Here is a 26,571-nt window from a genome sequence, read left to right as displayed (position 1 = left end):
GTGTCTTCCAAACCACGGATCTCGGTGCTCATCCTTGATTTTCCTCTCCCTCACTGTCCATGCCTAGTCAGCTATTGAGCCCTGTGTGGTCTCATCCCTGAATCCTTCTTTCATGTAACCCTTCCTCGCTATCCCCACCGTAGTGCTGCCCCTCTGAGCCCTTCTGGGCTGGGCCTCATTCATTCACTTTCTTTACTGCTGGTCTGACAGATTCATCTGAGAGTAGAGCCTCTTCCGTTTCACACCTCTGCCTAAAAGGCTTCCTGGTTCCTGGTGGCCTCCTCTGGTTCCTGCTTCCTGCCTGGTTCCTGGTGGCCTCCTCTGTCACCTCTCTTCCTGTCATCCACTGTAGTCTCATCAGACCACTCATTCTTTCTCATACAGGCCGTTCTCTCTGCCAGGACCAAAGAACACAGTGTGAGGCCTGACAGGAAGTGGTTGCACACATGTTTTTTCAGACGAGGTGCTGCGTAATGTTGACGTAAAATTGTAAAATGTCAGTTACAATTTTAAAACGTTTTCTCTTTCCCTGTACCTTTTCAGATATAACTGGTAAGATACGTCAACAGTGGATAGAAATAACCAAAAAAAAGTTTGAGGAATTAAAAGAAGAAAATTTGCATGTGAACAGTACAAACCAAACCCTTACTCTTGAACTTAACATAGTAAAACAAGAAATGAAGAAACTTAAGAGAACGCGAAAAGAAAACAGACAGCTGAAAGAGGCTGAGAAAGTGTCCTCTCAGGAAGGTGGGGACAGCTACACAGTTCTTTTATTAGAGGAGCCAACAGGACTTCCCTCATTTTCTTATTTATTTTGAGAGTTAATATTTTAGGTTATAATATTACTAATGTGCACATTTTGTGTTATAATATTTGAGGTTCTTTCATTGATATCTTCATACTTGTAATTTGATTTTGTCTGCTCTATCATTATTGTTGTGCTAAAGAAATTCCAGTACTAGTGGATCTGATGTTTGGGAGAGTAACTTCACATATATTTCATATCAGTTTTTGTCCCACTGAGCAGCATATAAAGTGCCTTTTACCACATATTTACCAATGATGAGGATTATATTTTTCTTTCTAATTTGATAGGGAAAAAAGAAGGAACCACATTTTAATTTGTATTTCTTTTTATTATTGATAAACTTAAATATTCATATCTTTGCAGATCACTTTATTTTTCATTTTTAAATATTTTCATTTTTGCCCTGGCTAGTGTGGCTCAGTGGACTGAGCGCCAGCCTGCAAACCAAAGGGTCACTGGTTCGATGCCTAGTTAGGGCACATGCCTGGGTTGTGGGCCAGGTCCCTAATGAGGGGTGCGCAACTGCACATTGATGTTTCTCTCCCTCTCTTTCTCTTTCCTGTCCCCTCTCTAAAAATAAATAAATAAATAAAATATTTTAAAATATCAGTTTTCCCACTTTATATTAAGATACTTGGCTTTTTCTCATGGTTCATAGGAGCTCTTTATGATTAAGGATATTAGTCTTTGTCATATATGTAATATTTTCTCAGTTTGTTGATATTTTAACTAAATTTATGAAATAATTTTTATGACTTATGCCCTTTTTACCTGTAAGGTTATATAAATATTTATTAATGTTGTCTCTATACATTTATCTATTTATATACGACTAATATTATTACCTAAAGTGAGATGATGTCATTATCTTCATATTTACTCTGCATATTTCTTGTCTTATGCAATTTATTTCTAGATACTTTATATTATTTGTATTATTACTTTGTGGGATCTGTTTTCTAATAGACATTGCTGTTATTTGGAAAGTTTATTCTAATAAATTTTCCACTTACTCTGTATGATTTGCAAGGCAAATATTTAGATATCATTGGAAACAATGACTTGCCTTTTCAATGTAAAGTTTTTATTTTGCCTTAATTAATAGTACATGTAAAAACTTCCACAAACTTCCAAAGGGTTGACTATTTAGTATTAAAAAACTTAGAAATTGTTACTCATTTATACCTATATATTTGTCATTCAGTACCTCTGTGAGCCTAAAAGGAAAAGAAATGGCAGACAATTAGCAGTCTATATAAAATCTTAATTAATCTGATACAAGTCCTTATAGTGTAATATTTTTTTTCAGTAGTTGCTGCACCTGAATTACTTTCACTAAGAAAACAAACTCAAGAACTAGTGTGTGAAAATGATGGGTTGAAAATGACTGTTCATCGTTTGAATGTAGAACTGAGCAGATATCAAACGAAATTCAGGCATTTATCCAAGGAAGAGGTAATGTTTCCTATTAAGAAAAATCAGTTTTCAGATTTTTTTTAACCCTTCCTGTTAAATTTTATTTCCAAACGTGAGGGGTTCATATCTATTACAAAATTTGGTATAAAAAGACAAAGCACGGTATTTCCAGGGACCTCTCTATATCCTTCTTCCTTCTACCTCCTCCCTTCGTTTTCTCCCTTCTTCCCCTCTCTCACTTCCTCCCTTTCTTGCCTCCTTTCTCCTAACAAAGGCAGTAAAGGCTCTTTATAAAAAAGTAGGACTGCCCTATCCAGTGTGATTCAGTTGGGTGGGGCATTTTCCTGTAAGCCAAAAGGTCATGGGTTCAATTCCCAGTCAGGGCAAATGCCTGGGTTTTGGGTTTGGTCCCTGGTCGGGGGTGCCTGTGCAAGGCAACCAATCAATGTTTCTCACATCAATGTTTCTCTCCTTCTGTCTCTCTCCCTCCCTTTTCCTCTCTTTAAAATCAATAAGCATGTACTAGGGCTAGGATGACAAAAAAAAATTAGGACAGTACAGAAGTTTCTGTAAAGTTAAAGAATGAAAGTCCATGTAGCTGCTCCATTCTCAGTCTTGTTCCTCAAGTGTACAACTGTTGTTGGTCAGGTCACTAGCTTCCAAAAGAAGGCAGACTGGTTTACACTGACCTCAAACCACCTAACTCTAGTCAATGGGGCTTGCATTTATGAGCGCCACACAACTTTACAGCAGACACAGGAACAGTTTTTAAATGGGCTCAACTACATACCCAGGCTCAGCATAAAGGAAGCAGGCAAAAATGATCATCTCCCACCTTTTTGCCTGAAAGAGGTGTAATTGCCTACTTTCCTAGGTGCAGACTGCCTTCGCCCTCACTGGGACACCGGTGGGTCTTGGTACACCCTCAACTAATGGGAGCTACTAAGAACAAAGACAGTGGACAGAGGTTTGAAAGGCAACCAGGAGCTCCAGCTGGTCTGATTGATGAGGTTCATCTCCAACAGAAGATCATTTGGCTAATTGATGAGATTTATGTTTTACAATAGACCATCTGTCAAGACTGGGAGAGGAGGCTGCAAAACCAACACCAGAGGGTCAAGGAAAACGAAGAAAGAAAGAAATACGTTTCAAACAGAAGGACAAAATTAATCTTCAGAAACCAGTCTTAATGAAATGGAGATAAGTGATCTACTCAATAGAGTTCAAAATAACAGTCGTAAAGATGCTCATCAAAGTCAGGAAAACAATGCATGAAAAAGTGAGAATTTCAACAGTGACAGAACATATAAAAAGGTACCAAACAAATCATAAACCTGGAGAATACAATAACTCAATTGAAAATTTCAGTAGAAGGGTTCCAGAGCTGACTAGAGCGAGAGGGAAAAGGACCAGTGAACTTGAAGACAGGGCTGTGGTATCCATCCAACCAGAGGATCAAAAAAGAAAGAATGAAAAAAGTAAAAACAGCATAAGACTTACGGAATACCGTCAAGCAGAGGAATATACCTATCACAGAGGTCTCTGAAGAAGAGGAGAGAGAGGGACAGAAAGCTTCTCAAAGAAACAATAGCTGAAAAAAAACTTCCCTATACTGAGAAAGAAACAGACATCCAGATTCAGGAAGTCCAGAGCACCAAATGGGATTAATCTACAGAGACCCACACCACAACACAGTATTATTAAGTTGTCAAAAGTTAAGAGAGAATCTTAAAACAGCAAGAGAACAAAAGCTCTTCATGAGGGAACTTCCGTAAAACTGTAAGTGGAATTTTCAGTGGAAACTGCAGGCCACAAGAGAGTAGGGTGCCAACTAAGGACACCCTGCCTGGCAAAGTGTCCTTCAGCACTGAAGGAGAGTACAGTGTTTTCCAGACAAACCAAACCTGAAGGAATTCATCACCAGCAGGCCCGCCTTCCAAGACATGGAGTTCTTTAGGCTGAAAAGAATGGATGCTAATTAGTAACAAAACCATATGGAAGCATAAAACTCACCGGTAAAGGTAAATTATACAGTTGAATTCATAATACTCTAATGTTGTAATGATTGTGGATTGTATCACTTACAACTCTAGTAAAAAGGTTAAAGACAAAAGTATTTAAAATAACTATATAGTAATTTATTAATGGATACCCAATATAAAAAGATATATTATGATAGCAAAAACAAAATGCCGGGGGGTGGTAAAAACATGGAGTTCTATGTGTTTGGTGTTAACCAAGACCCACCAGTGTCCCACCAAGGGGATAGCAGTGAGCATGTCGATGCAAGCTGGTTAGAAGTTTAAAGTTGTTATTAGCTTAAATGACTGTTAAAAGATGTTTTAGTCAAGCCCCATGGTAGTCACAAAGCAAAAACCTAGAGTAAATGTACACAAAAAATAAAAAAGGAATCAAGAATCACAGCATACCACTACAGAAAATCATCAAATCACAAAGGAAGAGAGCAAGACAAGGAGAAATGAAGAAAGGAACCACAAAACAGTCACAAAACAATGAGCAAAATGGTAATTTAAAAGCTCCATACTTAGTAATTAATTTAAATGAAAGAACTAAGTTCTACAGTCAAAAGACACAGAGTGGGAAAATAGGTAGAAGAAAAACAAGACCCAACTCCAGACTGCCCACACAAGACTCACTTCAGCTGGAAGGACACCTCAGACTGAAAGTGAAGGGATGGGAAAATATGTTTAATGCAAATGGAAAGCAGGGGTAACTATGCTTACATCAGACAAAATAGATTTTAAGTCAAAACTGTAAAAGAGACAAGTGTATTATATACTATAGGTAATCAAGAGAATATAACAATTGTAAATATGCAGCCAACATCAGAACATATATATATATATATAAAATTTAACAACTGAAGGGAGAAGCAGCAATAGTAGGGGATGTAATACTCCAACAATAGATAGATCATCAAAACAGAATATTAGTAAGGAAATATTGGACTTAAACTACATGTTAGACCAGGTGGACCTAATACAGAGCTTTTTATCCAACAGCAGAAGAATGCACCGTCTTCTCAAGTGCACGTGGGACATTCTTTAAGATAGACCATATGTGAGGTCACAACATAAGTCAATAAATTTAAGAAGATTGAAATCATATCAAGCATATTTTCTGACCATAATGTATGAAATTAGAAATCAATTATAAGAAGAAAATAAGAAAACTGACAAACATGTGGAGATTGAACAACATTTGAAAAAATTCAGTGCCTTCTCACCGTAAAAACTCAACTTTGGGAAAGAATAACAAAGCTGGAGGCATCACACCTCCTGATTTCAAACTGTATCACAAACCTATAGTAAGCAAAATAGTATGGAACTGGCATGAAAATAGGTACATCAATGGAACAGAATAGAGGGCCCAGAAATAAATCCATGCATATGTGATTGATTTTCTTTTGATAAGGAGCCAAGGATATCCAACAAAGAGAGGATATTCTCTTCAGTAAATGCTGTTTGGAAAACTGGATATCCTTATGCAAAAGAATCTTACACCATACAGAAAAATCAACTCAAAATGGATTAAAGACTTGAATGTAAAACCTGAAACAATAGAAGTCCTTGACATTGACCTTGGCAATGATTTATTTGGATTTGACAAAAAGCAATATCAATAAAAGCGGAAATAAACAAATGGGGCAAAATTAAAATCTTATACAGCAAATGTAACCATGAACATAATGAAAAGGCAACCCATGGAATGGGAGAAAACATTTGCAAACCACATCTTTGATAAAGTATTAATATCCAGAACATACAAAGAACTCATGTAGTTCAATAGCACAAAAACAAACAAACCAATTTTTTCATGGGCAAAGGACCTAAATACAATAGATATTTTCCAAAGAAGACATATAAACGGCCAAGAATTACGTGAAAAGTTGCTCAGTGCTATAATCAGCAGGGAAATGCAGATCAAAACCACAGAAAGATACCACCTCGCACCTGTTAGCATGTCAACTATCAGAAAGACAAGAGATAAGAAATGCGGGAGTGGGTTTAAAGAAAAGGAAATCCTTGTACATTGTTGATAGGAGTGTGGATTATCATCGCAATGGGAAATAGTATGGAGGTTCATCTGGAAATTAAAAATAGAACTACCATGTAAGTCAGCACGCCCCCTTCTGGATATGGACCCAAAAGACAATCGCTGTCTTGATAACACGTACACCCATATTTATTATAGCATTGTTCACGTTAGCTAAGGTCTGGAAGCCTGTGTGTCCATGGGTAAAGGAAATGTGAAATACATGTGATTTATGATGTATGTGTGTATGAATGATTTGCATATATGCATGTGATGGAATATTATTTAGCCGTTAAAAAGAAGGCAACCCTGCCATTTGCAACAACATAGATGAACCTGAAGGGCATTATGCTAAGTGAAATAAGTCAGACACATACTGCATGGTATCACTTATATGTGGATTTAAAAAGAAAAGAGAAAATAGGTGAAACTTGAATATATTCTATAGATTAGAATATAGTACATCACTCGATTTCTTGGTTTTTATGACAGTGCTGTGGTTGAGTGAGTGAAGGTTTTTCTTTTCAGGAATTATACCCTGAAGTATTGCAGGAGAAGGGGCGTTATATCCTATCTGCAAATTACTCTTAAATAATTCAAAAGAAATTTTTCCCATATATATGTGCCTACATGTATAGATGCATAGATTGCTGATACATACTAGATTAAGAACATCTAAGGCTTGGAGTTCAAGGGTGTTATGTAATTTGTGTTCAAATGTGTTTTGTTCGTAGAGTGTAAATACTGAAGGTCTCCCATCCAAGGGCCCTGCACCTCCCTGGTTGGTGAGTGAAAGATATTTAATTTCAAGCCTGTGTTTTCTGGGGTGTACTTGAATAGCTATTCAGATTGATTCCAGGTTCAATGTATTTTCTTTTAAAAACCATGCTGATTGTGTTGGAAGTGAGAAATACGTTAACCTTCTTTACCCCATTATCCTCAGTTGGACGTAAAACATCTGTCACCCTTGCTGCTGGCTTATGAAGACAGAATGACAGAGAAGGACGAGCTCATTGCCACCCTTCAGGTAAAGTGGCAGAGGTCTCAGAAGAGACAAGGTTTATGCAAAACAAGACCACGTCAGACTTTGAAGAGACCTTTTGAAGTAGAGGTGCCCACCATCGAATAGGTTCTCAGGTGTCTGTTAAAGGAAAGCGGAGAGGAAGGAAGGTGTGTGGCGAGGTGGGAGGGAGGGAGCGAAGGCAGGGGGGCGAGGTGGGAGTAGTTGATGGAGCAGGAGCAGGGAGGTGGGGAGGGGTCGGGAGGTTTGGCGGCACCTGGTGGTGCTGCATTGGAAGGTTCATGGCAGGCAGCTCCCTGGGGGCTGGGGGCTCCGTGCAGAGAAGGCAGCAGTGGGAGGCAGCCCTCCCCTGGCCCCTCTGCCGCTGCGAACAGCGCTGTTAGAAGGGACCTTTGGGCAGGCCAGGGTAGGCAGTAGGCAGGGGTGTTCTACAGAGACTTCATCCAGTGAGGAGCCTGGACTCCAGGGAAGTCCAGTGACTGAGCTGTTGGGAACAGTGAGGAAGTGAGGTTTTTATTCATTTCTGCCTTGTTTACCTCTATTTTGTGGGAATGGCTTCTGGCAGTGGAGCTCATTTTACTTGCAGGAGACCAAGGCTGTGTGGGTGTTGTAGATACATCCACGCATTTCTGTGCTACACCCCTCCGTGTTCTTCCGAGTGGCCCACGAGCTCTCTGGAATTGGAGTGATCTAGGGAGACAGGTGGTGGTTTTTCTGGGATCCCCAGCTGGAAGGGTCTCTTAAGACCAGCCTGTTCTTACTCCTCTGTCTCATGTATATGGCCCATGTAATGCAGTTTTGAACATTTTCTTCTAGAGGGTGAATAAATCTCGTACTACTTGGTGAATATCAATTCTAATAATTAAGAAAATTGTTAATTTAGAGCAGTTTCTAAATCAGGGGTCAGCAAGCATTTTCTGTAAAGGGCCACTTAGTAAATAATTTAGGCTTTGCAGACCATGCAGTCTCTGTTTTACAACGGCTCTGCTCTGCTGTTGGAGCATGGAAGCAGCCATAGACACCATGTAAACAGATGGGCAGTCTGCGTTCCAATAAAACTTTATTTACAAAACAGGCAGCTTTAGTTAGCCTGGCCCCCGTTCTGAAAGAGCCAGTGGCCTGCCACCAAGTGGGAGAATGTCTGAGAGAAAGGTGAGAGAAGTTATGTGGCATTGTTTTGAGTTAAACAGGTATAAGCATAAAGGTTAGCTGGGGGAAGAAAGTGGAGAAGCATCTCAGAATAAGTATTGGCACCTGAGATTCTCACTGAAGGACGACACACGACCCTGAAGCTGGCCGAGGGCTGAGCGAGGAGAGCTGAGACAGAGGAAGCCCAGCGGAAGTGCCACAGCTGTGCGCCTGGAAATAACGTAAAATGATAGTGAATGTTACTGTAATTAAAATTGCTTTGAAAAGCCACATACACAGACTTCGGAGCTGAAAACAGACCGAGCGACAGTCCTTGGCTTGGGGCTAATGACTGACGAAATTGTACCCACTGATGGCTTTGAGAGAGGCTTTCTTGTGATTGTAGTGAAGCCAAAGTGAGAGATTTCAACCTTCACACTAACTCATCTTTTGAAAAGTTCATGTTTTTTTTTCAATCTAAAAAGCTCCATTTTACTCTCCAAAGTTTTTTTTAATTTGATTGATTTGAGAGAGAGAAACAATGGTAGAAAAAGAGAAACGTTGACTTGTTGTTCTACTTACTGATGTATTTCATTCATAGGCTGATTCTTGTATGTGCTCTGACCAGGGATTGAACCCACACCCTTGTCGTATCAGGATGTGTTCTAACCAACTGAGCTTCCTGGCCACAGGCTCCTTCAGAGTCTTTAAACAAAGGAAAAAATTGGTGTTTACACATATCTCTGCTTTTCTTATGCCTCTTTTTTCAAATATTTGGCAGTGATACAAAAATGTTATGAAATTGGGAATTGAATGTTTAAAACCTGTGGGTTCGGTGTCCCTTATACTCGGCATTGTAGTTGTCTCTCCAAACTCACCAGACTGTGAGCTCCTGGAAAGGAGGTGCTTGGTGCTGGGACCAAGTTTCAGGCTGCTGTTCCCGTGTGACTTCTAAAAAGCCGGTAGCATTCGATTTTAGCTGCAGCAACGGCACTGGAACTAAGAGATATGGGTGTGTGTGTGTGTGTGTGTGTGTGTGTGTTCGTGTGTTCCAATTTACATAAACTTTATTTCAGGAGGAAATGAGAACGTTCGGGATTCGAGTCCAAGAAGTAGTGAGAGAAAATGAGGAATTGCACCAGCAGTTAAATCAGAGTAGTCCTGTTACCGCTGAGGAATGGCAAGTGCTGTTGTATTTCTGGTATTTTACTGATTTAAAAGAAAGATGATAGGAATAAACTTTATTTGATCATTAAATACATTTTCTTTTTAAACTAAAACTTTTTAAGGGCGAATTTCTAAGAAATTAGTAAGGTACAATGAAACTCTAGTAGTTTATTCTAAACTTATATTTTAAAGGTTAGTCTGAAAATTCTGAGCCCTGGCTGGTGTAGCTCAGTGGATTGAGCCTGCGGGCCTGCGAACCAGACGATCGCAGTTCGATTCTCAGTCAGGGCACATGCCTGGGTTGCAGGCCAGTTCCTGGCAGGGGCCAGTTCCCAGCAGGGGATGCACAAGAAGCAACCATACATTAATGTTTCTCTCCCTCTCTCCTTCCCTTCCCCTCTATGGATAAGTAAATAAAATATTTAAAGAAAAATTCTAAGTGGGTTTTTAAGCCTGAATTATATTTGCTTTCCCCATTTTTATTTCCTGAGGTTGTATTTTTCTAGGGTGCCTTCCCTACCCCGAACCTGTTGGGTGACATTCTTTCTTAGACCCCTGTGATTGCTCCGGGCTTTCAGAACAGTCAGCCCCGATGAGGCCCTGCCCAGCCAGCTGCCCTCAGCGCCGCGCTGCCCTGGCCTGTTTCTTCCGTGCAGGCCTTCCCTTCCGTGGCCGCTGAGTGCTGCCTCCCTTCTGTCCCTCGGCTGACACTGCTCCCACCCCTTGAAGGCCCCACCTGCACTGCTGCGCAAACTTTAGTCCCCTCCGCCCCGCAAATAGGGCCGGCCAGCAGTTCTTCCTGTACGCAGAGGTAATTGCTCTCTCAGTTTCTGACCTAGCCTTAAACACACATGTTCTCATACCTGCCACACACTGGCAGTTGTGTGTCCCACACTTGGCTGCTTTTTCTCCTTTTTGAGCTCCCCAAGGGCAGGGCTGCGTCCTGTTCATCCAGACAGCAGCAGACAATGCCCATTCAGTGCATCTGAGAAAGTAAATGTCTTCAAAAGTCTAAAGGGAGTATCCAGGCAAGACTAAGAAAGCAGAAACTATTCAGGTATATCCTTTTTGCTTTGTGTAGGTATGGTATGTCTAGTATGTTTAAGTATGTCAGCATTACTGCAAAAATATTTCCATACATGAGATTCAGAAGTTGGGCAGTGAGTCAAAAGCATTCTTACTGGTATGTCAGTTTTCCCTGATTTTATGATCCCTGGTGTGTCGGTTGGGACTGGCCCAGGCAGCTGCTGGATCGTGGTGCACGGAGGCTTCTCCTGCTGGACTTGGATTTTCGTCTGTCGGGTTTTCTACTGTGTCTCCCGTCCAGCCCTCCCTGGGTAGCTCCCTGGAAAGCAGGTCAGCTAGACTGGGCCTCTCATGCCTCCACGTGTCCTTGTGAGGACCTGGCACCTCAGATACTTTCTCTGACCTTGTGCATAGGTGTAAGTCAAACCCGTTTAGTTTCCCTTTTTTAAAAAAAATTTATGAGTATTTATTTTATATTTTCTCCATTACTATTTAGTCCCCTCATACCTCCCAGCCCCTCTGCGGTCACCACACTGTTGTCCGTGTTCATGAGTCTTTTTTTCCTTTTTACTCAGTCCCTCCACTCCTTAACCACCCTCCCCATCGCCGTCTCCTGCTCTCTATGAGTCTGTGTCTATTTAGCTTGTTAGTTCAGTTTGTTCATTAGATTCCACATATGAGTGAAATCACATGGTATTTGTCTTTCTCTGGCTTCTTTCACTTAGCATAGTGTTCTCCACGTCCATCCATGCTGTCAACAAAGGGTAAAAGTTTCTTTTTTTATGACAGAGTAGTATTCCATTGTGTCAATGCCCTATAGTTGTTTTATCCAGTCCTCTACTGATGGACACTTGGGCTGCTTCCATATCTTGGCGATTGTAAATAATGCTGCAGTGAACATAGGGGTGCTTGTGTTCTTTTGAACTAGTGTTTCGGGTTTCTCCAGATAAACACCCAGCAGTGGAATTGCTGGGTCATAAGGCAGTTCCATTTTTAATTTTTTTGTGGAAATTCCATACTGGCTGCACCGGTCTGCATTTCTACCAATGGTGCAAAAGGGTTCCCCTTTCTCCACATCCTCACCAACACTCTTTATTTGTTGATTTATTGATGACAGCCATTCAGACAGGTGTGGGGTGATATCTCATGGTGGTTTTAATGTTCATTTCTTTTGCTTTTCCTTAAAATAAAAATACACAAATAAATTGAAAAAGAAAGACAGATCTTACTTTCAAACCCGTGTTCCCAGCCCTGTGTTTACTGCCGTACCCCAGTGGTCAGGGGCCTGGAGTTCTATGTGAATGAAACAAGACTGGCCATTTGGTGATCGTTCAAGCTGGGTGTTGTATACATGCGCATTCGTCATTCTGTTCTTTCTGCTTTGGTATGTGTTTGAAACTTTACATTTCAAAAAGCTAGTAAGAGGTCCATGACTCAAATTGCATTACTGTCCTTTCTCCCAATTTAATGCACATGGTGGGCTCAATGTGTTGATAACGTGGTTAGCAGTAAAACATGTACAGATACTCATTCCCCGCAACATCAGTTGCTTTCTTTTAGACTCGGAGTGTCTGTGTAATCGTCCAGCATCTGAATGGCAGTGGTTAATTCTGTAAATCAATTGTAGGCATCAGTTTCAGACTCAGGCGGAATTGGTTTTAGAGGAAAACAGGCTGTTGCTAGAGCAGTTGGAGATCCAGCAGAGAAGAGCCCAGGATGCCCAGCGGGAGCATCTCCAGGAAGGTGAGCTGTCTTTCCAGTGAGTAAGGGCGGTGCTGGGGAGTTGTCGTGATGTCCTTTTAGACTTGTACCCCCTTCCTAGTAGGGTGCCCCCTTCAGATTGAAAGTAGAGACCATCGTGGTTTTAAGAATATGTTTTTCTTTACGGAAACGCAGCAGCTTGTGTTACAACATATCCAGGCATTGTCCATAAGGAATTGGTTGCTTCCTCTTAGACTCCGCAGTGTCGCTTTAATCATTCTTTGTATTTTGTAGATCACTTGTAGATGACAGCTTTAGACTCAGCAAAACTGGTTTTAAGGGAAATAGAGGATAAATTTATGGTTCCTCTTTACCACATAAAGAGGAAAAATTATGTGAAGTGAAGATCTGAAACAACACAACGCACCTAAATATTCATTAAATGAATAAATAAGTGGAACCATTTGGTTTCTAAACAGCTTCTCTGTGCTCTTGCCCTTTCTTCAGAGCTGTGTGTGCTGTTGGAGGCAAACCTCTGTCCGATACTTCCCTAAGGCCCCCTCTCCTTCTGCCTTGCTCCCTGTCCCTACGAGCCTCACAGTATGTGAGAGTGGACTTGGAAGCAGGTCAGGTTGAGAGTCATTTCTCCCACTTTCATTAAGACCAAAATTTATGAACATTAAGATAGTAGCATTGTCTTCCTTTTGCTTTACCGATTTTTCTCTTCTGGTGAAGAGTAGTGTAGGATAGGAGGCTAAACTACAAGCTGTCTTGCGTGAGCTGCAGTCCCCCAACCCTGTTCTCCTTTCTGCGCCTGACGATTGAACCTCTCCCGCTTCCACACCGAGGAGGAGTTAACCGCCAGCCGGCTGTTGCCGAAACTCCGAGGCGTGCACGTCCCTCGTTCCCGATAGCCGGCTCAGGCTTCAAAGTGAGAGCCCCTCTCAGGGAGTCCGGAGGGAACAGGAGTCTCCTCCTCAGGGCTTCTCACTCCCCAGTCTGTGCGTGGCACGGAGGTGTGTGCCCTCTCTCCTGCGTTGTTTGTGGGCGAGGGGAGAGAGGGTTGCTCAGCCTCCTCTCTTTGCTTTCAAGATTAGAGATAACAGGGAAAATGACTTTTGTATTTACTCCGCTTACTTTTCTCAAACACAGCAGATCTGAACAGGTGTGATGGGTCTTCTGGTTAGGTGGAGCAGAGCCAGCCTTTTGGCCTCTGACTCAGTCAGCTGACTCTGTTAGTTTTCTGTCTCCCAGAAATAGCTCTTCACTTTGATCAACTAAATGGGTTTTTGTTTTAATTCTCACCCAAGGACATGCTTAGTGATTTTAGAGAGAGGGGAAGGGAAGAAGAGAGAGGAAGAGAAACATGGGTGCAAGAGAGAAACAGTGATCGGTTGCCTCTCCTATGTACCTGGACCCAGGACCAAACGCACAGCCCAGGCATGTGCCCCAACCAGAAGTTAAACTTGTGACCTTTTGGTTCACAGGCTGACGCTCCAACCAGCTGAGCCACAGTGGCCAGGGTGATCAACTAAATATTTCTATGGAGCAGAAGTGTTTAAAGTTTTACACTATAGTGCTTCAATGTACTAGTTTCAACAGATGCCCAGGAAGTATCTTATTACATACTGCTATGTCACATAGGATGAAGTATTTATGATTTACTTTAGATACAGGACATAAAACATAAAAATTTAATGAGAAAAGGGAAGAAAAATAATCAGTTTGGGTCTTAGTTTGTGTTCCTGAACAGTGTGTCCCCTCAGCACCAGCAGGGCCGAACACTGAGAACCTCAGTGGAGAAAGACTGTCTATTTTATTACGAATGNAACATGGGTGCAAGAGAGAAACAGTGATCGGTTGCCTCTCCTATGTACCTGGACCCAGGACCAAACCCACACCCCAGGCATGTGTCCCAACCAGAAGTTAAACTTGTGACCTTTTGGTTCACAGGCTGACGCTCCAACCAGCTGAGCCACAGTGGCCAGGGTGATCAACTAAATATTTCTATGGAGCAGAAGTGTTTAAAGTTTTACACTGTAGTGCTTCTATGTACTAGTTTCAACAGATGCCCAGGAAGTATCTTATTACATACTGCTATGTCACATAGGATGAAGTATTTATGATTTACTTTAGATACAGGACATAAACCATAAAAATTTAATGAGAAAAGGGAAGAAAAATAATCAGTTTGGGTCTTAGTTTGTGTTCTTGAACAGTGTGTCCCCTTAGCACCAGCAGGGCCAAACACTGAGAACCTCAGTGGAGAAAGACTGTCTATTTTATTACGAATGGCACCGTCTAGGAAAAACGGAAAGCTAATGCTCAAAAGCCTGAACTAGATGGTTTGCAAACAAGGGCGTCTGTAGAGCAGAATCCCAGTCATCGTGAGTAAGGGATTGGGGTCATGGGTCTTGCTCATTGGTCAAGAGTGAGGTAAGGCCAGTAAGTCATAATTTCAGGTCTTAAAGTCAGCGTTGGGGTCCCTTAGTCTGGTTTCATGGGGCCATGGCCAGGGTCACTGGGCTTTGGAAGTCAGGAGCTGAAACTCAGGCCATGATGTTGTCTTCAGCTTAATGGAAACCCGTATCTGGTGACCCTTAGTCAAGGCTGGGCCATTGTTTCTGGCTGCCGCAGGGGGTTAGCGACTAGTAAGGGAAAAGGCTTAGGCTTAACTGGGCATGGTGTGAAGAAACGGAATGGAGTGCTGGGGTTCCATATTAGGTCAAAGTCATTCATCAAATTAGGATTCTTCGTTACACTCGGCCATATTTAACACCCTTGAAAACTTGCCGTTTTAGGGACTGCAAGTTTTCATGATGTATGCTTGCATACCTACATACAACTTGAATCTTTAGAAAATTTCTTGAAGACTAGAGTATGTCTTACTAAATATTGTATATTTAACAATTATATCAAAATATTGAACCTCAGTAAGAAAGTTTGTATTTAGTGAATGCTTCGTATAAGGACAAATGTTTAAGAACAAGGCCTTTGGTAGTAATTTATAAATCTCTAAAAGATTTTTAAAAGACCATTTTTTATAAGTTGACTCTCATGAGTATTCACCTAGTAATCAATAATCATGTATTGCCCTAACTGCTGTGGCTCAGTTGGTTGGGTGTTGTCCCGTGAAGTGAAAGGTCAAAGGTTGAATTCCCCGTCAGGGCACATGCCTGGGTTGTGTGTGTGGGGTTTTGTCCCTGGCCCCGGGTGTGTTTGAGAGACAACCGCTCAATGCTTCTCACGTTGATGTTTCTCTCTCCCTGTCTTTCTCCCTCCCTTCTCCTATCTCCAGAAATAAATAAATAAATAAATAAATAAATAAATAATCATGTGTTGTTAATCAAGTTTCCTGCACCAAATCTTGATTCACCTCTTTTGTTTTTCAGTTTCTAAATTGACTGAACAACTAATGCTTCTGGAGACTAAAACACAGAGCCAAGAAAAGGAGCTAATTAAAAGCAAGGAGCAGCTGGAGATTTTATGCACTGAATGCAAAGAACTGAAAACACAGTTGGATGGCAAAATAGCGATGAAAGTTCACACTTCAATTGTAGATCAGTTAGAAAGGTAAGGTTTAATGTCTTTTCCAGTGTTAATGCATCACAATGTATGTTGTTATAGGCAGAGTGGAAAGAGATTGCTGTTCTTTTTTTTTCTTTTAATTTTTTGCTCTGTCTTTTTCTGAGTCTCTTGGCTACATGAGCACAAGTGTTGTAGTCTGTGAATGGTAAATACTTTATTAAAGTAGAATATGGATGCCACTGAGAGCTACAATGTGCACTTTTTATGTGTGTATGTATGATTTTTTATATATATTTTATTGATTATGCTATTACACTTGTCCCATTTCCCTGGCTTCATTCCCCTCCACCCTGCACACCCTCTCCCACCCACATTCCCCCACTTTAGTTCGTGTCCATGTGTCTTAAGTTCTTTAGCTTCTACATTTCCCATACTATTCTTGCCCTTCCCTTATTTTCTGCCTACTATCTATGCTCCTTATTTCCTGTACCTTGCCCCCCATTCTCTACCCCCCCACCACCACCACTGATAACCCTCCATGTGATCTCCATTTCTGTGATTCTGTTCCTGTTCTAGTTGTTTGCTTAGTTTTTGGTTTTGTTTTTTTAGGTTCAGCTTTTGATAGTTGTGGGTTTGCTGTCATTTTATTGTTCATAGTTTTTTATGATTTTTTTTTTAGATAAGTCCCTTTAACATTTCATAATAAGGGCTTGGTGATGATGAACTCCTTTAACTTGACCTTATCTGGGAAGCACTTTATCTGCCCTTCCATTCTAAATGATAGCTTTGCTGGAAAGAGTAATCTTGGATGTAGGTCTTTGCCTTTCATGACTTTGAATACTTCTTTCTGGTCCCTTCTTGTTCTGTTTTTGAAGCTTTGATCTGTTCTTTCTTTTGGGCCTTATTTTTCGTCCCAGCACACCTGTTATGTTATAAGGGGTGGAGCCTTAGGTATTTACCAGGGTGGGGCAACCCACATCACTGCATTTTGGTGCTGTCGGGGAGGGGTCTGAGAGGGAACAGTGCCACTTGCTTGAATCTGAGAGGGCTTTCAGTCACTTCTTCTGCTACCGACAACCAGATTGGGCCTTTCTGGTGCTGATTCCCAGGTAGGTGGATTTGTGTATGTTCAGGACCCTGTGGGTCTCTCCAACAAACTCTCCTGTAAGGCTGGGAATTTCTCCCGCCAACACAACCCCCACAGGTATTTACAGCCAGAGGTTTTGAGGCTTTATTTCCCCATCTGGAACCCTGGCTTGCAGTGTCTGTCTTGCTCTCCTATTGTTCCTCTGGGTTTATCTGCACANCTCCCTTTAGTTCGTGTCCATGTGTCTTAAGTTCTTTAGCTTCTACATTTCCCATACTATTCTTGCCCTTCCCTTATTTTCTACCTACTATCTATGCTCCTTATTTCCTGTACCTTTCCCCCCATTCTCTACCCACCACCACCACTGATAACCCTCCATGTGATCTCCATTTCTGTGATTCTGTTCCTGTTCTAGTTGTTTGCTTAGTTTTTGGTTTTGTTTTTTTAGGTTCAGCTTTTGATAGTTGTGGGTTTGCTGTCATTTTATTGTTCATAGTTTTTTATGATTTTTTTTTTAGATAAGTCCCTTTAACATTTCATAATAAGGGCTTGGTGATGATGAACTCCTTTAACTTGACCTTATCTGGGAAGCACTTTATCTGCCCTTCCATTCTAAATGACAGCTTTGCTGGATAGAGTAATCTTGGATGTAGGTCCTTGCCTTTCATGACTTTGAATACTTCTTTCTGGTCCCTTCTTGTTCTGTTTTTGAAGCTTTGATCTGTTCTTTCTTTTGGGCCTTATTTTTTGTCCCAGCACACCTGTTATGTTATAAGGGGTGGAGCCTTAGGTATTTACCAGGGTGGGGCAACCCACATCACTGCATTTTGGTGCTCTCGGGGAGGGGTCTGAGAGGGAACAGTGCCACTTGCTTGAATCTGAGAGGGCTTTCAGTCACTTCTTCTGCTACCGACAACCAGATTGGGCCTTTCTGGTGCTGATTCCCAGGTAGGTGGATTTGTGTATGTTCAGGACCCTGTGGGTCTCTCCAACAAACTCTCCTGTAAGGCTGGGAATTTCTCCCGCCAACACAACCCCCACAGGTATTTACAGCCAGAGGTTTTGAGGCTTTATTTCCCCATCTGGAACCCTGGCTTGCAGTGTCTGTCTTGCTCTCCTATTGTTCCTCTGGGTTTATCTGCACATGGGTGTGGGCCCACCTAGTCCTCCAGCCCCGACCTTGCTGTGCATCCTCGCCATCCCAGCTGCCTGTCTCTGCTCCTCCTACCGGTCTGAATGAACGTTTCTTCTTTAACCCCTTGTTTGTTGGACTACCATACAGTTCTACTTTCTGGCAGTTCTGGTTATTTTTTGTTTTTAAATTTGTTGCTGTCCTTTTGGTTATGTGAGGAAGCAAAGTATATCTACCTATGCCTCCGTCTTGGTTGTAATTCTGTATTATTTTTTTAAGTTTATTTCGTTTATTTCTGTTCTGATCTTTATTGCTTTGTTTTCTTCCTCTCCGTTTGGTCTTTGTTGTTCTTTTTCAAATTTCTTTCAGTATAAAGTTAGATTGTTTATTTGAGCTTTTTCTTGTTCCTTGAGGTAGGCCTGTAATGTTATGTTTTTCCCTCTTACGATTGCTTTCCCTGTGTCCCACCAATTTTGGGTTATTGTGTTCTCATTTTCTTTGTTCAAGGTAGCTTTTGATTTCTTCCTTGATCTCACTGTTTTTTTAAAAATTATGTTATATTGATTATGCTATTACAGTTGTCCCAATTTCTCCCTTTGCCCCCCTCCACTGAGCACTTCCACCCACTCAGGCAATCCCCACACCATTGTTCATGTCCGGGGATCGTGCATGTAAGTTCTTTGGCTGCTCCATCTCCTATGCTGTACTTTACCTCCCCGCAGCTACTCTGTAACTCCCTGTTTGTACTTCTTAATCCCCTCCCCTCTTCACCCCTCTCCCCACACACCCTCTCTCATCTGGCAGCCATCAAAACACTCTCCATATCCACAATTCTTCCTCTGTTATTCTTGTTTGCTTAGTTTGTTTTTTAGATACAATTGTTGATAGATATGTATGTATTGACATTTTATTATTCATAATTTTGATCTTTTTCTTAAATAAGTGTCTTTAACATAATAATGGTTTTGTGACAATGAACTTCTTTAGTTCTTTCTTGTCTGGGAAGCTTTTTCTTTATCTGCCCTTTGATTCTAATGATAGCTTTGCCAGGTAGAGCAATCTTGCCTGTAGGTCTCTGCTCTTCATGACTTTGAATATTTCTTGCTCTAGTTCCTTGTAGTCTGCAAAGTTTCTTTTGAGAAATCACCTGATGGTCTTATGGGAACCCCCCAGTAGATAACTGCTTTTCTCTTGCTGCTTTTAAGATTCTCTCTTTACCTTTAACCATTAACATTTAATTATGATGTGTCTTGGTGTGGGCCTGTTTGCATCCATCTTGTTTGGAACTCTGTGCTTCCTGGACTTGCATGTCTATTTTCTTCACTAAAGTAGGGAAGTTTTCTATCTTGTTTTTTCAAATAGATTTCCAATTTCTTGCTCTTTCTTTTCTCATTCTGCCACCCTATGATGCGAATGTTGGAACACTTGAAGTTGTCTCCTAGGCTGCTTACCCTATCCTCATTTTTTTAGAATCTTTTTTCTTCTTGCTCCAGTTATTTGTTTTTTGCTCATTTATGTTCCAAATCATGGATTTGATTTTGGTTTCATTCACTCTACTGTTGTTTTTCTGTAAATTGTTCTTTATTTCAACTAGTGAAATCCTTCTTTTCCATCTGGATCTTTTTTTATGCTGCTGAGGTCCTCACTAAGTTCCTTCAGCAGCCTTATAACCAGTGCTTTGAAATCTGGTTATATTTGTCTGACAGATTGCTTATCCCTGTTTTGCTTAGTTCTTTTTCTGGAGTTTTGGTCTGTTTTTCATTTGAACCATGTTTCTTTGTCTCTTCGTTTTAGCAGCCTCTCTGTGTTTGCTTCTCTGTATTAGGTAGAGCTGCTATGACTCCCTGTCTTGGTAGCATGCCCTAATGTAGTAATATCCTGTGGAGCTCAGTGGCACAGCCTCTCTTATCACCCAAGCTGGGTACACACTGTGTGCCCTCCATGTGGTCTGAGTACTTCCTCCTCTTGTAGTTGAGAGTTGGTGATGTTGGCAGATCACTGGGTGGGATTTACCCAGGCCAGTCAGCGGCAAGGACTGGCTGTGACCAATAATCACTAAACTTTGCCCCCTGTGGAGAAGCAGCTGTGCAGCAGGGTGGCGGTGCTCTGATGTGGTCTGTAGTTACCCACTGGGTGAACAGGCTCTGGGGTTCCCCAGGTAGTGCAGGTGCAGTCATCCCCCACCTGTGTGCTGCCTGGCGCCACCCTGCACAAGCTATAAAGTAATCTGAGATGGCTGTTACTTGTGCTGGGCCTTGAGGTTTCCAGACAAAGCCAAGCTGTGAATGTAGGCTGGCTGCTGCTAGTGTCTGGCCTGGAGCCATATAGTAAGAGGTATGGGGGCTTGCGGCTCACTGAGGCTGTTTGGGGCTTTTTTGAGAGGATTTAGGAAGTTGGAAAGCATGAGCCAAAACCAGCCATTCATATGGAAAAGTTACTATTACCAGCTTGAATAGGCCTGTAAGTTTGGTAGGACAGAGTCACAGGCAATGATATCAATGCAAGAGAAATAGTGTTAGCCATGTCGATGGAGTTTCAGATATGGCACCCACCTGCCTGCTCTGTGGTTCTGTACGGGGGTGGGTTCAGAAAAGGGACAGTGGCCTCTGCCCACCTTTATGTCTGGAAGAAAGCTGTCCCCCAGCTCTTGCCTTGACACCAGACACTTCAGTTCCTCCCCTAATACCAGTGGTGCCTTTCCAGCTGCTGTCTTGGTGCTGGAGCTCAGAGGAAGTGATTCCCAGGGCGTCTGTGTGTGGGTTCTTTAAGAGAAATGCTTGGGACTCCGTAAGGTTCTTTCACCAACTTAATCCCCGCTGGTTTTTGCATCCAGAAGCTGTGAGGACTTACATTTCTGGCACTGGAACCCTGGGCCGGGAAGCCTGGTGTGAGGCTGGGACTCCTTGCTCCTGATACATCTCTCCCAGTTTCTATCCACCACAAGTGGACATGGGACAACCTCGTTCCACCACTGTGGCCCCCATACTATCTGGATGGATGTGGTTTCTATTCACCTCAATTTCTCATGGTTCTATGTGATGGTTGTTCTATATTTTAGTTGTGATTTTGATGTGATGTACAAGGAGGTGAGCTGTGTTTACCCATCCTGCCATCTTGACTGGAAGTCAGGTCAAAATGGCAGTTGTTTTCTTATCCATTCAGATACCATATGGAAGATTACGTATCTCAATCACACATCTTGGTTCCCTTTATGTATATGGTTCTGATAGCGCCAGACTGCTCCACACCACAGTGGTGCACAGTTAGGTGCCGACTTTACAAAGATTAGGGAGGAGTTCTGTGATGGCGGCAGGACACATGGGAGTATCTGGGGTGCTGGGACTGTCCTATTTCTTGACCTACATGGTAATTACTTGGGTGTTCATTTCATAATTATTTGTTAAGATATGCATGTACCTTTAATATGCTTTGTCTATATAAAGTATATAATATATATATATAATTATATTTCAGTTTAAAAAAGTCATGGTTTCTCACCAGAACTGAAATCAGAAATGGCTGGTGTGGCCCAGTTGGTTGGAGAATCCTTGTTCAATTCCCAGTCAGGGCACATACCTAGACTGCAGGTTCGAGTCCCAGTTCAGGCACAGGTGCATGACTCCTCGTCCGGATGTGTGAGATCCCTCGTCTGGACACTGTCCCCGGAACAGGCGTGTATGGGAGGCACCCGATCGATGCTCGTCTCCCTCCCTTCTTCTCTTCCTTCTCTGTCTCTACAAGCAATGAAAAGTATGTCCTTGGATAAGGATGATAAAAAAGAAAGAAAGAAGAGTCGGTAGAAGTGTCTTCTAGGGAGCAAGACCCTAGGGTGGACAACACTAGAAATTTTATTTAAATTTCTTTCAAAGCAATTATTTTCCCCACCAAATGGTAACTGTTAACTTTCTTCTTTTGTGTGAATTATTTCCACCTCTGTTGGTTTGTTCTGCTTAAGAAACAAATTGTGGGAAACACAGCTGAAGCACCTTTTAACCACTGTTTCTTAGTCCCCACCACCACTTTCCAAAAGCAACAACTATCATAAATTTGGAACCATATTTCCAATCTATTTTTAAATGTTACATGCTTTCGTGAATAATGTGGTATTTTTGGTGTGTTTTAAGTTTACATAAATGAATTCATGTTTTTAATATCTTGACTTTTCGCACTCAATTTTTAAAGCAACTTTCCCTGTTGAAATAGATATAGAATTTATCCTTTTTAACTGCTGCGTGGTGGTATTTGATCGTATGAAATACAGCATTTTACTTAGCTTATCAATGGACATGTGAACTGTTACTATGTTTGTCCCTGTAAGCATGGCACACCACCGTAAACTTTCTCACAGGTGTCATCAGAGTTTCCCTAAACACGCACCTAGAGGCGGCACTGTTGGCCGGAGAGTGAATGCGTTTTCCAGACGCTGCTCTCCGAAGGGGCTGTGCACACACCTGCCAGTGCCTTCCAGGCCTTTCCTGTTGTCTCTGGTTGCTTTTCATTCAGCTTTTTTACTGGTTGATTTGGTTTCAGGTAAGTGTATTACTTTGGCAAAAAAATACTTTTTAAAGATTTATTTATTTATTTATTTATCTTTAGAGGGGAAGGGAAGGAGAGAGAAGGAGAGAAATATCAATGTATGGTTGCCTCTTGTGAGTCCTCTGCTGGGAACTGGCCTGCAACCCAGGCATGTGCCCTGACTGGGAATCGAACCGCGATCGTGTGGTTCGCAGGCCTGTGCTCAATCCACTGAGCTACACCAGCCAGGGCACAAATACTTTTTAAGTAGAATTTTAAAATCAAAACAAAAGACAGAAGAAAAACGATAAATTAAGAGGTCAGTTTAATTCAAACCTCAACTTTTTGTTTTTTGTCCAGGTATGTTCTCTGCTCTTTGACTGACTAAAACTTACAAACCAGAAAGCAGTGGAAACCATCTGGAAAATTCCTGACTGGTTGTTCAGGGAGCCCACCCGGGCTGAAGTCACTGAGCTTGAATGGCAAGTGAGGCAGCCCCCGAACACAGGCTTGTTCTGCAGCCAGCCCACCAGCCAGCCCACCAGCCAGGAAGTAACCCTGCCTTGTGCGTGGAGAGCCCCCACGTCCCAGAGTGTTGGCAGCCTCTGTGCACATGGTTATTCCTGATTATTCCGTCCTTTCCTGGTTGTTATGTGAAAATGGACCACAACAGCCAGTGAAGAAGTAGCTCCTTTCCTGAGCATCATTTTGCTAGGATTATATATTGAAATTGTATACTCTTCTTGTTCTTTTTTTCATTACAAAAACATGAAATTACTTTATTGTATAAAGTTTATTATAGAATAGAATTTGAGGGGAGCAGTGAAATAATTATGTAAAAAATTGAGCTGTCTTAAACTCTTTCTGGAAGGAATAGGGTGTAAATGAGTATTATATACACAGACATAAGCAAAAATGTGGGCAGAAAAAGGGGTTAAATCATTACTGTCAAAGAAGTGTGTGCCAGCCATGCCCTTTTTCCTGTCCTCTAGGAGCTCTGTCCGTCCCACGTCCTCCGTCCCATGTCCTCCGAGGGCTGGGATGGGAGACGTCCGGCAGAGGCCTTCCGAAAAAACACCTGCTGGGGCTGGAGGGCTGGGCTGTTTATCTTGCGTAGCCTCTGCATGCTGGATACAAGCCTGTGATGTTTTTGTCTGCCAGCCAGTTGCAGAGGGAAGACGACAGAGCAAGTGCCGAAATGGAAGAGTTGATGGAAAAGTTGGCGGTCCTGCAACTGCAGAAAAAGAGCCAGCTCTTAGAGAAGGACAGTCTGGTGGCTAAAATCAAAGTGCTGGAAGCTGAACTCGCACGGGCTCAGAAAATGAATAGGTTTTTATATATTTTTCCTTAAGCTTTTTTTAATAGTTAAAAAAGAATTGGAAAATACTCTCTATCTTTTCTTGTTCTAATATTGGCTATAAAATAGAAAAAAATAGTTGACATTACTGGATATCAAATAAAGTACAGTAGAAGCTGTAGACCAACATTAACATTTTTCTAGTCAATAGCTCACATATCGTTGGTACTTAAAAATGATGACTCAGAGACTCCAAAACTTCTAGATGTTCTTTTCTAACCATTTCCTGAAAGTCTACTTTGGGATTGATGAATTCCTTTTCAAAAGTATCTTTCAGAACCTCAGCCAAAAATTTAATAGAATAATATGTAATTAGCCTATTAATTTTGTTAAAGCATTTGTGATTTCTATTGGCCTGCTTTGTGTCAATAATTATGCTTGGCTTAAAATTAAATTCAGTTGCCATTTCTTGCCTTGAGACTTGCAGATTTAGATGGCTAAAGAACACCATTTAAGTGCCAGCATGCTTGCTGTTTCCATGTTGCAGATATTCACTATGCCCTGGCCATTCAGGCTAATGTTGTTTATTTCACCATTTCGTGGAACTCTTTAGGAGATCGCAAAAAAAAATTGACGTCCTCACAAAGCAGGTGGAGAAAGCCATGGAGAATGAGATGTCCGCCCACCAGTACCTGACAAATGTTGTTGGCCTGGCAGAGAGCGTGACTCAGGAACGTGACAATCTTATGTACTTGGTAAGTTTCCTCAGTTGCTTCAAGTGCAAGTGAACATGCAAACATAATTTAGGAGATTCGTTGTTTTGGGAGGTGTTTTTTTTACAAAATCATTCATAAACAGCTTTATCTTTTTAAATTTCAATAGCAGGTTTTTGTATTTTCCAAAATTTTATCTTTCAACCATGGAGGGGAAAACATTTTTTTTAATATAGATTTTTAAAAAGATTTTATTTATTTATTTAATTTTAGAAGGGAAGGAGAGAGGGGGAGAAACATCAATGTATGGTTGCCTTTTGTGCGTCCCCTGCTGGTAGTTAGCCTGCAAGGACCGGCCTGCAACCCCGGCATGTGCCCTGACTGGGAATTGAACCTCGATCCTCTGATTCGCAGGCCTGCGCTCAATCCACTGAGCTACACTAGCCAGGGCAGAAAAACTTTTTAAGAGGGGAATAAGTCAAACCTTAAAATAATGGCGTATGGCATTTTAGAAAGTAAACTAATAGAATTATTTCATTTAACTTAGTAGGAACTGTAGTCATCGGGTATTTATCACACATATAGTGGAACCTTGATTCTCAAACTTAATTTGTTCCGGAAAACTGTTCCAGAAGTGATTTGTTTGAAAAACAAATCTCCTTTATTTGGCAGCTGAGAGACACATAAGTGATCATGCAGGCATCAGCATGAAAGGGTGGTCGGGTTGAGAAGCAGGAACCTGCGTTTTATGGGACAACTGAGGCATTTTCCCGTGAACAACTTGGTCAGGGACTGAATTGTTCGAGAACAAAGACGTTTGGGAATTGAGGTTCGACGGCAGAGACGCACCTTTATTTTCTCTCTGTAAAGCTGAGTTACTATATTCCCCGTGTGATCGTCGGTTACACAGAGTTCATCCTAAGGACGTAGTCTAAAGGGCAGTGGTACTCATGCCAGGCTGTGTCGAATGCACCAGTCCCGAGGAAGGGCAGTGAGGAACCACTGGCAGTCGCAGCTGATGGAGCTGTGTCCCGCCAGCAGGAGTGATGCCGTAGACATGATCCTTGGCATCTCCACATTAATTTTAGCCGGTGTCTACAACAGATGCTATGCCAAGCCATAGGCTTTGAGGAAAGTCTGGTAGGATTTACCACAAAAATGCTACAGTGAGCTAGGTGGTCAGGTGGTGGGATTACAGATTTTTTTTTTATCGTGGTAGAGTTAAGAAAAATTTTTTTAAGATTTTATTTATTTATTTTTAGAGGCGAAGGGAGGGAGAAAAAGAGGGAGAGAAACATCGATGTGAGAGAGAACGTCGATCGGTTGCCTTTTGTACATGCCCTGACCAGACACTGAGCCTGCGACCCAGACATGTGCCCTGACCAGAAATTGAACTGGGGACCGTTTGCTTTGCGGGACAATACCCAACCAACTGAGCCACACTGGTCAGGGCAAGAAATTTAAAAATCGTTTAATGTATCTGTATTTTATGATTTTCTACATTGAACACATACTGCTTCTGTGCTTTTTTAATTATGATAGTCGCTAGTGGAGTATGGTAAGCCTGGTTATACATTCCTGGAGATTTCTAAGTCTCTCCTCAAGTCTTTTCGAAGCCATCTGACAGCATGGTAGGAGCCTTGAGAGCAAGCAGACCTCCTGACCCGGGAGTTCCTCTCCCGAGAAGTCACTGTCGCAGCCCAAGTGCTGGCCTCTGGCATTCTCTGAAGCAGCGCCCAGCAGCTGTGCTCTGCCTCCCGGGCTTACCCGGTCACTGGTGGATCAGGCGGCAGACAGAGAGCTCGCTGAAAAACATAAGGTGCCAAACAAACCCGTTCACCTCACACACATTCATGGGGACCCAGCTGCCACATGTCATTGCCACCATAGAGACAAAGCCATCTGGTTTGCAGGGCAGGACACATAGGATTCAGGCCCACGTGGGCCAGAGAGCGTCCCAGGCTTCCATGTTC

At 41.9% G+C, this 26,571-nt stretch overlaps 1 protein-coding gene across 6 annotated transcripts in view; it reads left to right on the top strand.

The window, feature by feature from the left end:
* Window positions 1–26,571, top strand: part of CEP89 (centrosomal protein 89) — an 84,197-nt gene that overhangs the window by 36,018 nt on the left and 21,608 nt on the right. For 2 of the 6 annotated variants that reach the window (XM_037030754.1, XM_037030751.1), the window contains 9 exons: window positions 544–750; window positions 2,121–2,266; window positions 7,018–7,068; window positions 7,227–7,310; window positions 9,509–9,612; window positions 12,253–12,368; window positions 15,719–15,899; window positions 23,750–23,917; window positions 24,499–24,640. In XM_037030754.1, the coding sequence (XP_036886649.1) occupies window positions 544–750; window positions 2,121–2,266; window positions 7,018–7,068; window positions 7,227–7,310; window positions 9,509–9,612; window positions 12,253–12,368; window positions 15,719–15,899; window positions 23,750–23,917; window positions 24,499–24,640 (1,199 nt within the window). The remainder of the gene's footprint in view (window positions 1–543; window positions 751–2,120; window positions 2,267–7,017; window positions 7,069–7,226; window positions 7,311–9,508; window positions 9,613–12,252; window positions 12,369–15,718; window positions 15,900–23,749; window positions 23,918–24,498; window positions 24,641–26,571) is intronic. The other 4 variants (XM_037030755.1, XM_037030757.1, XM_037030753.1 and 1 more) reach the window with 4 other exon arrangements.

Source organism: Sturnira hondurensis, unplaced genomic scaffold (genome assembly GCF_014824575.4).
Source record: "Sturnira hondurensis isolate 20B ecotype Veracruz unplaced genomic scaffold, ASM1482457v3 Scaffold0020884, whole genome shotgun sequence".
NCBI classification, from domain to species: Eukaryota; Metazoa; Chordata; class Mammalia; order Chiroptera; family Phyllostomidae; genus Sturnira; species Sturnira hondurensis.
This window is presented reverse-complemented; position numbering and strand designations above follow the sequence as displayed.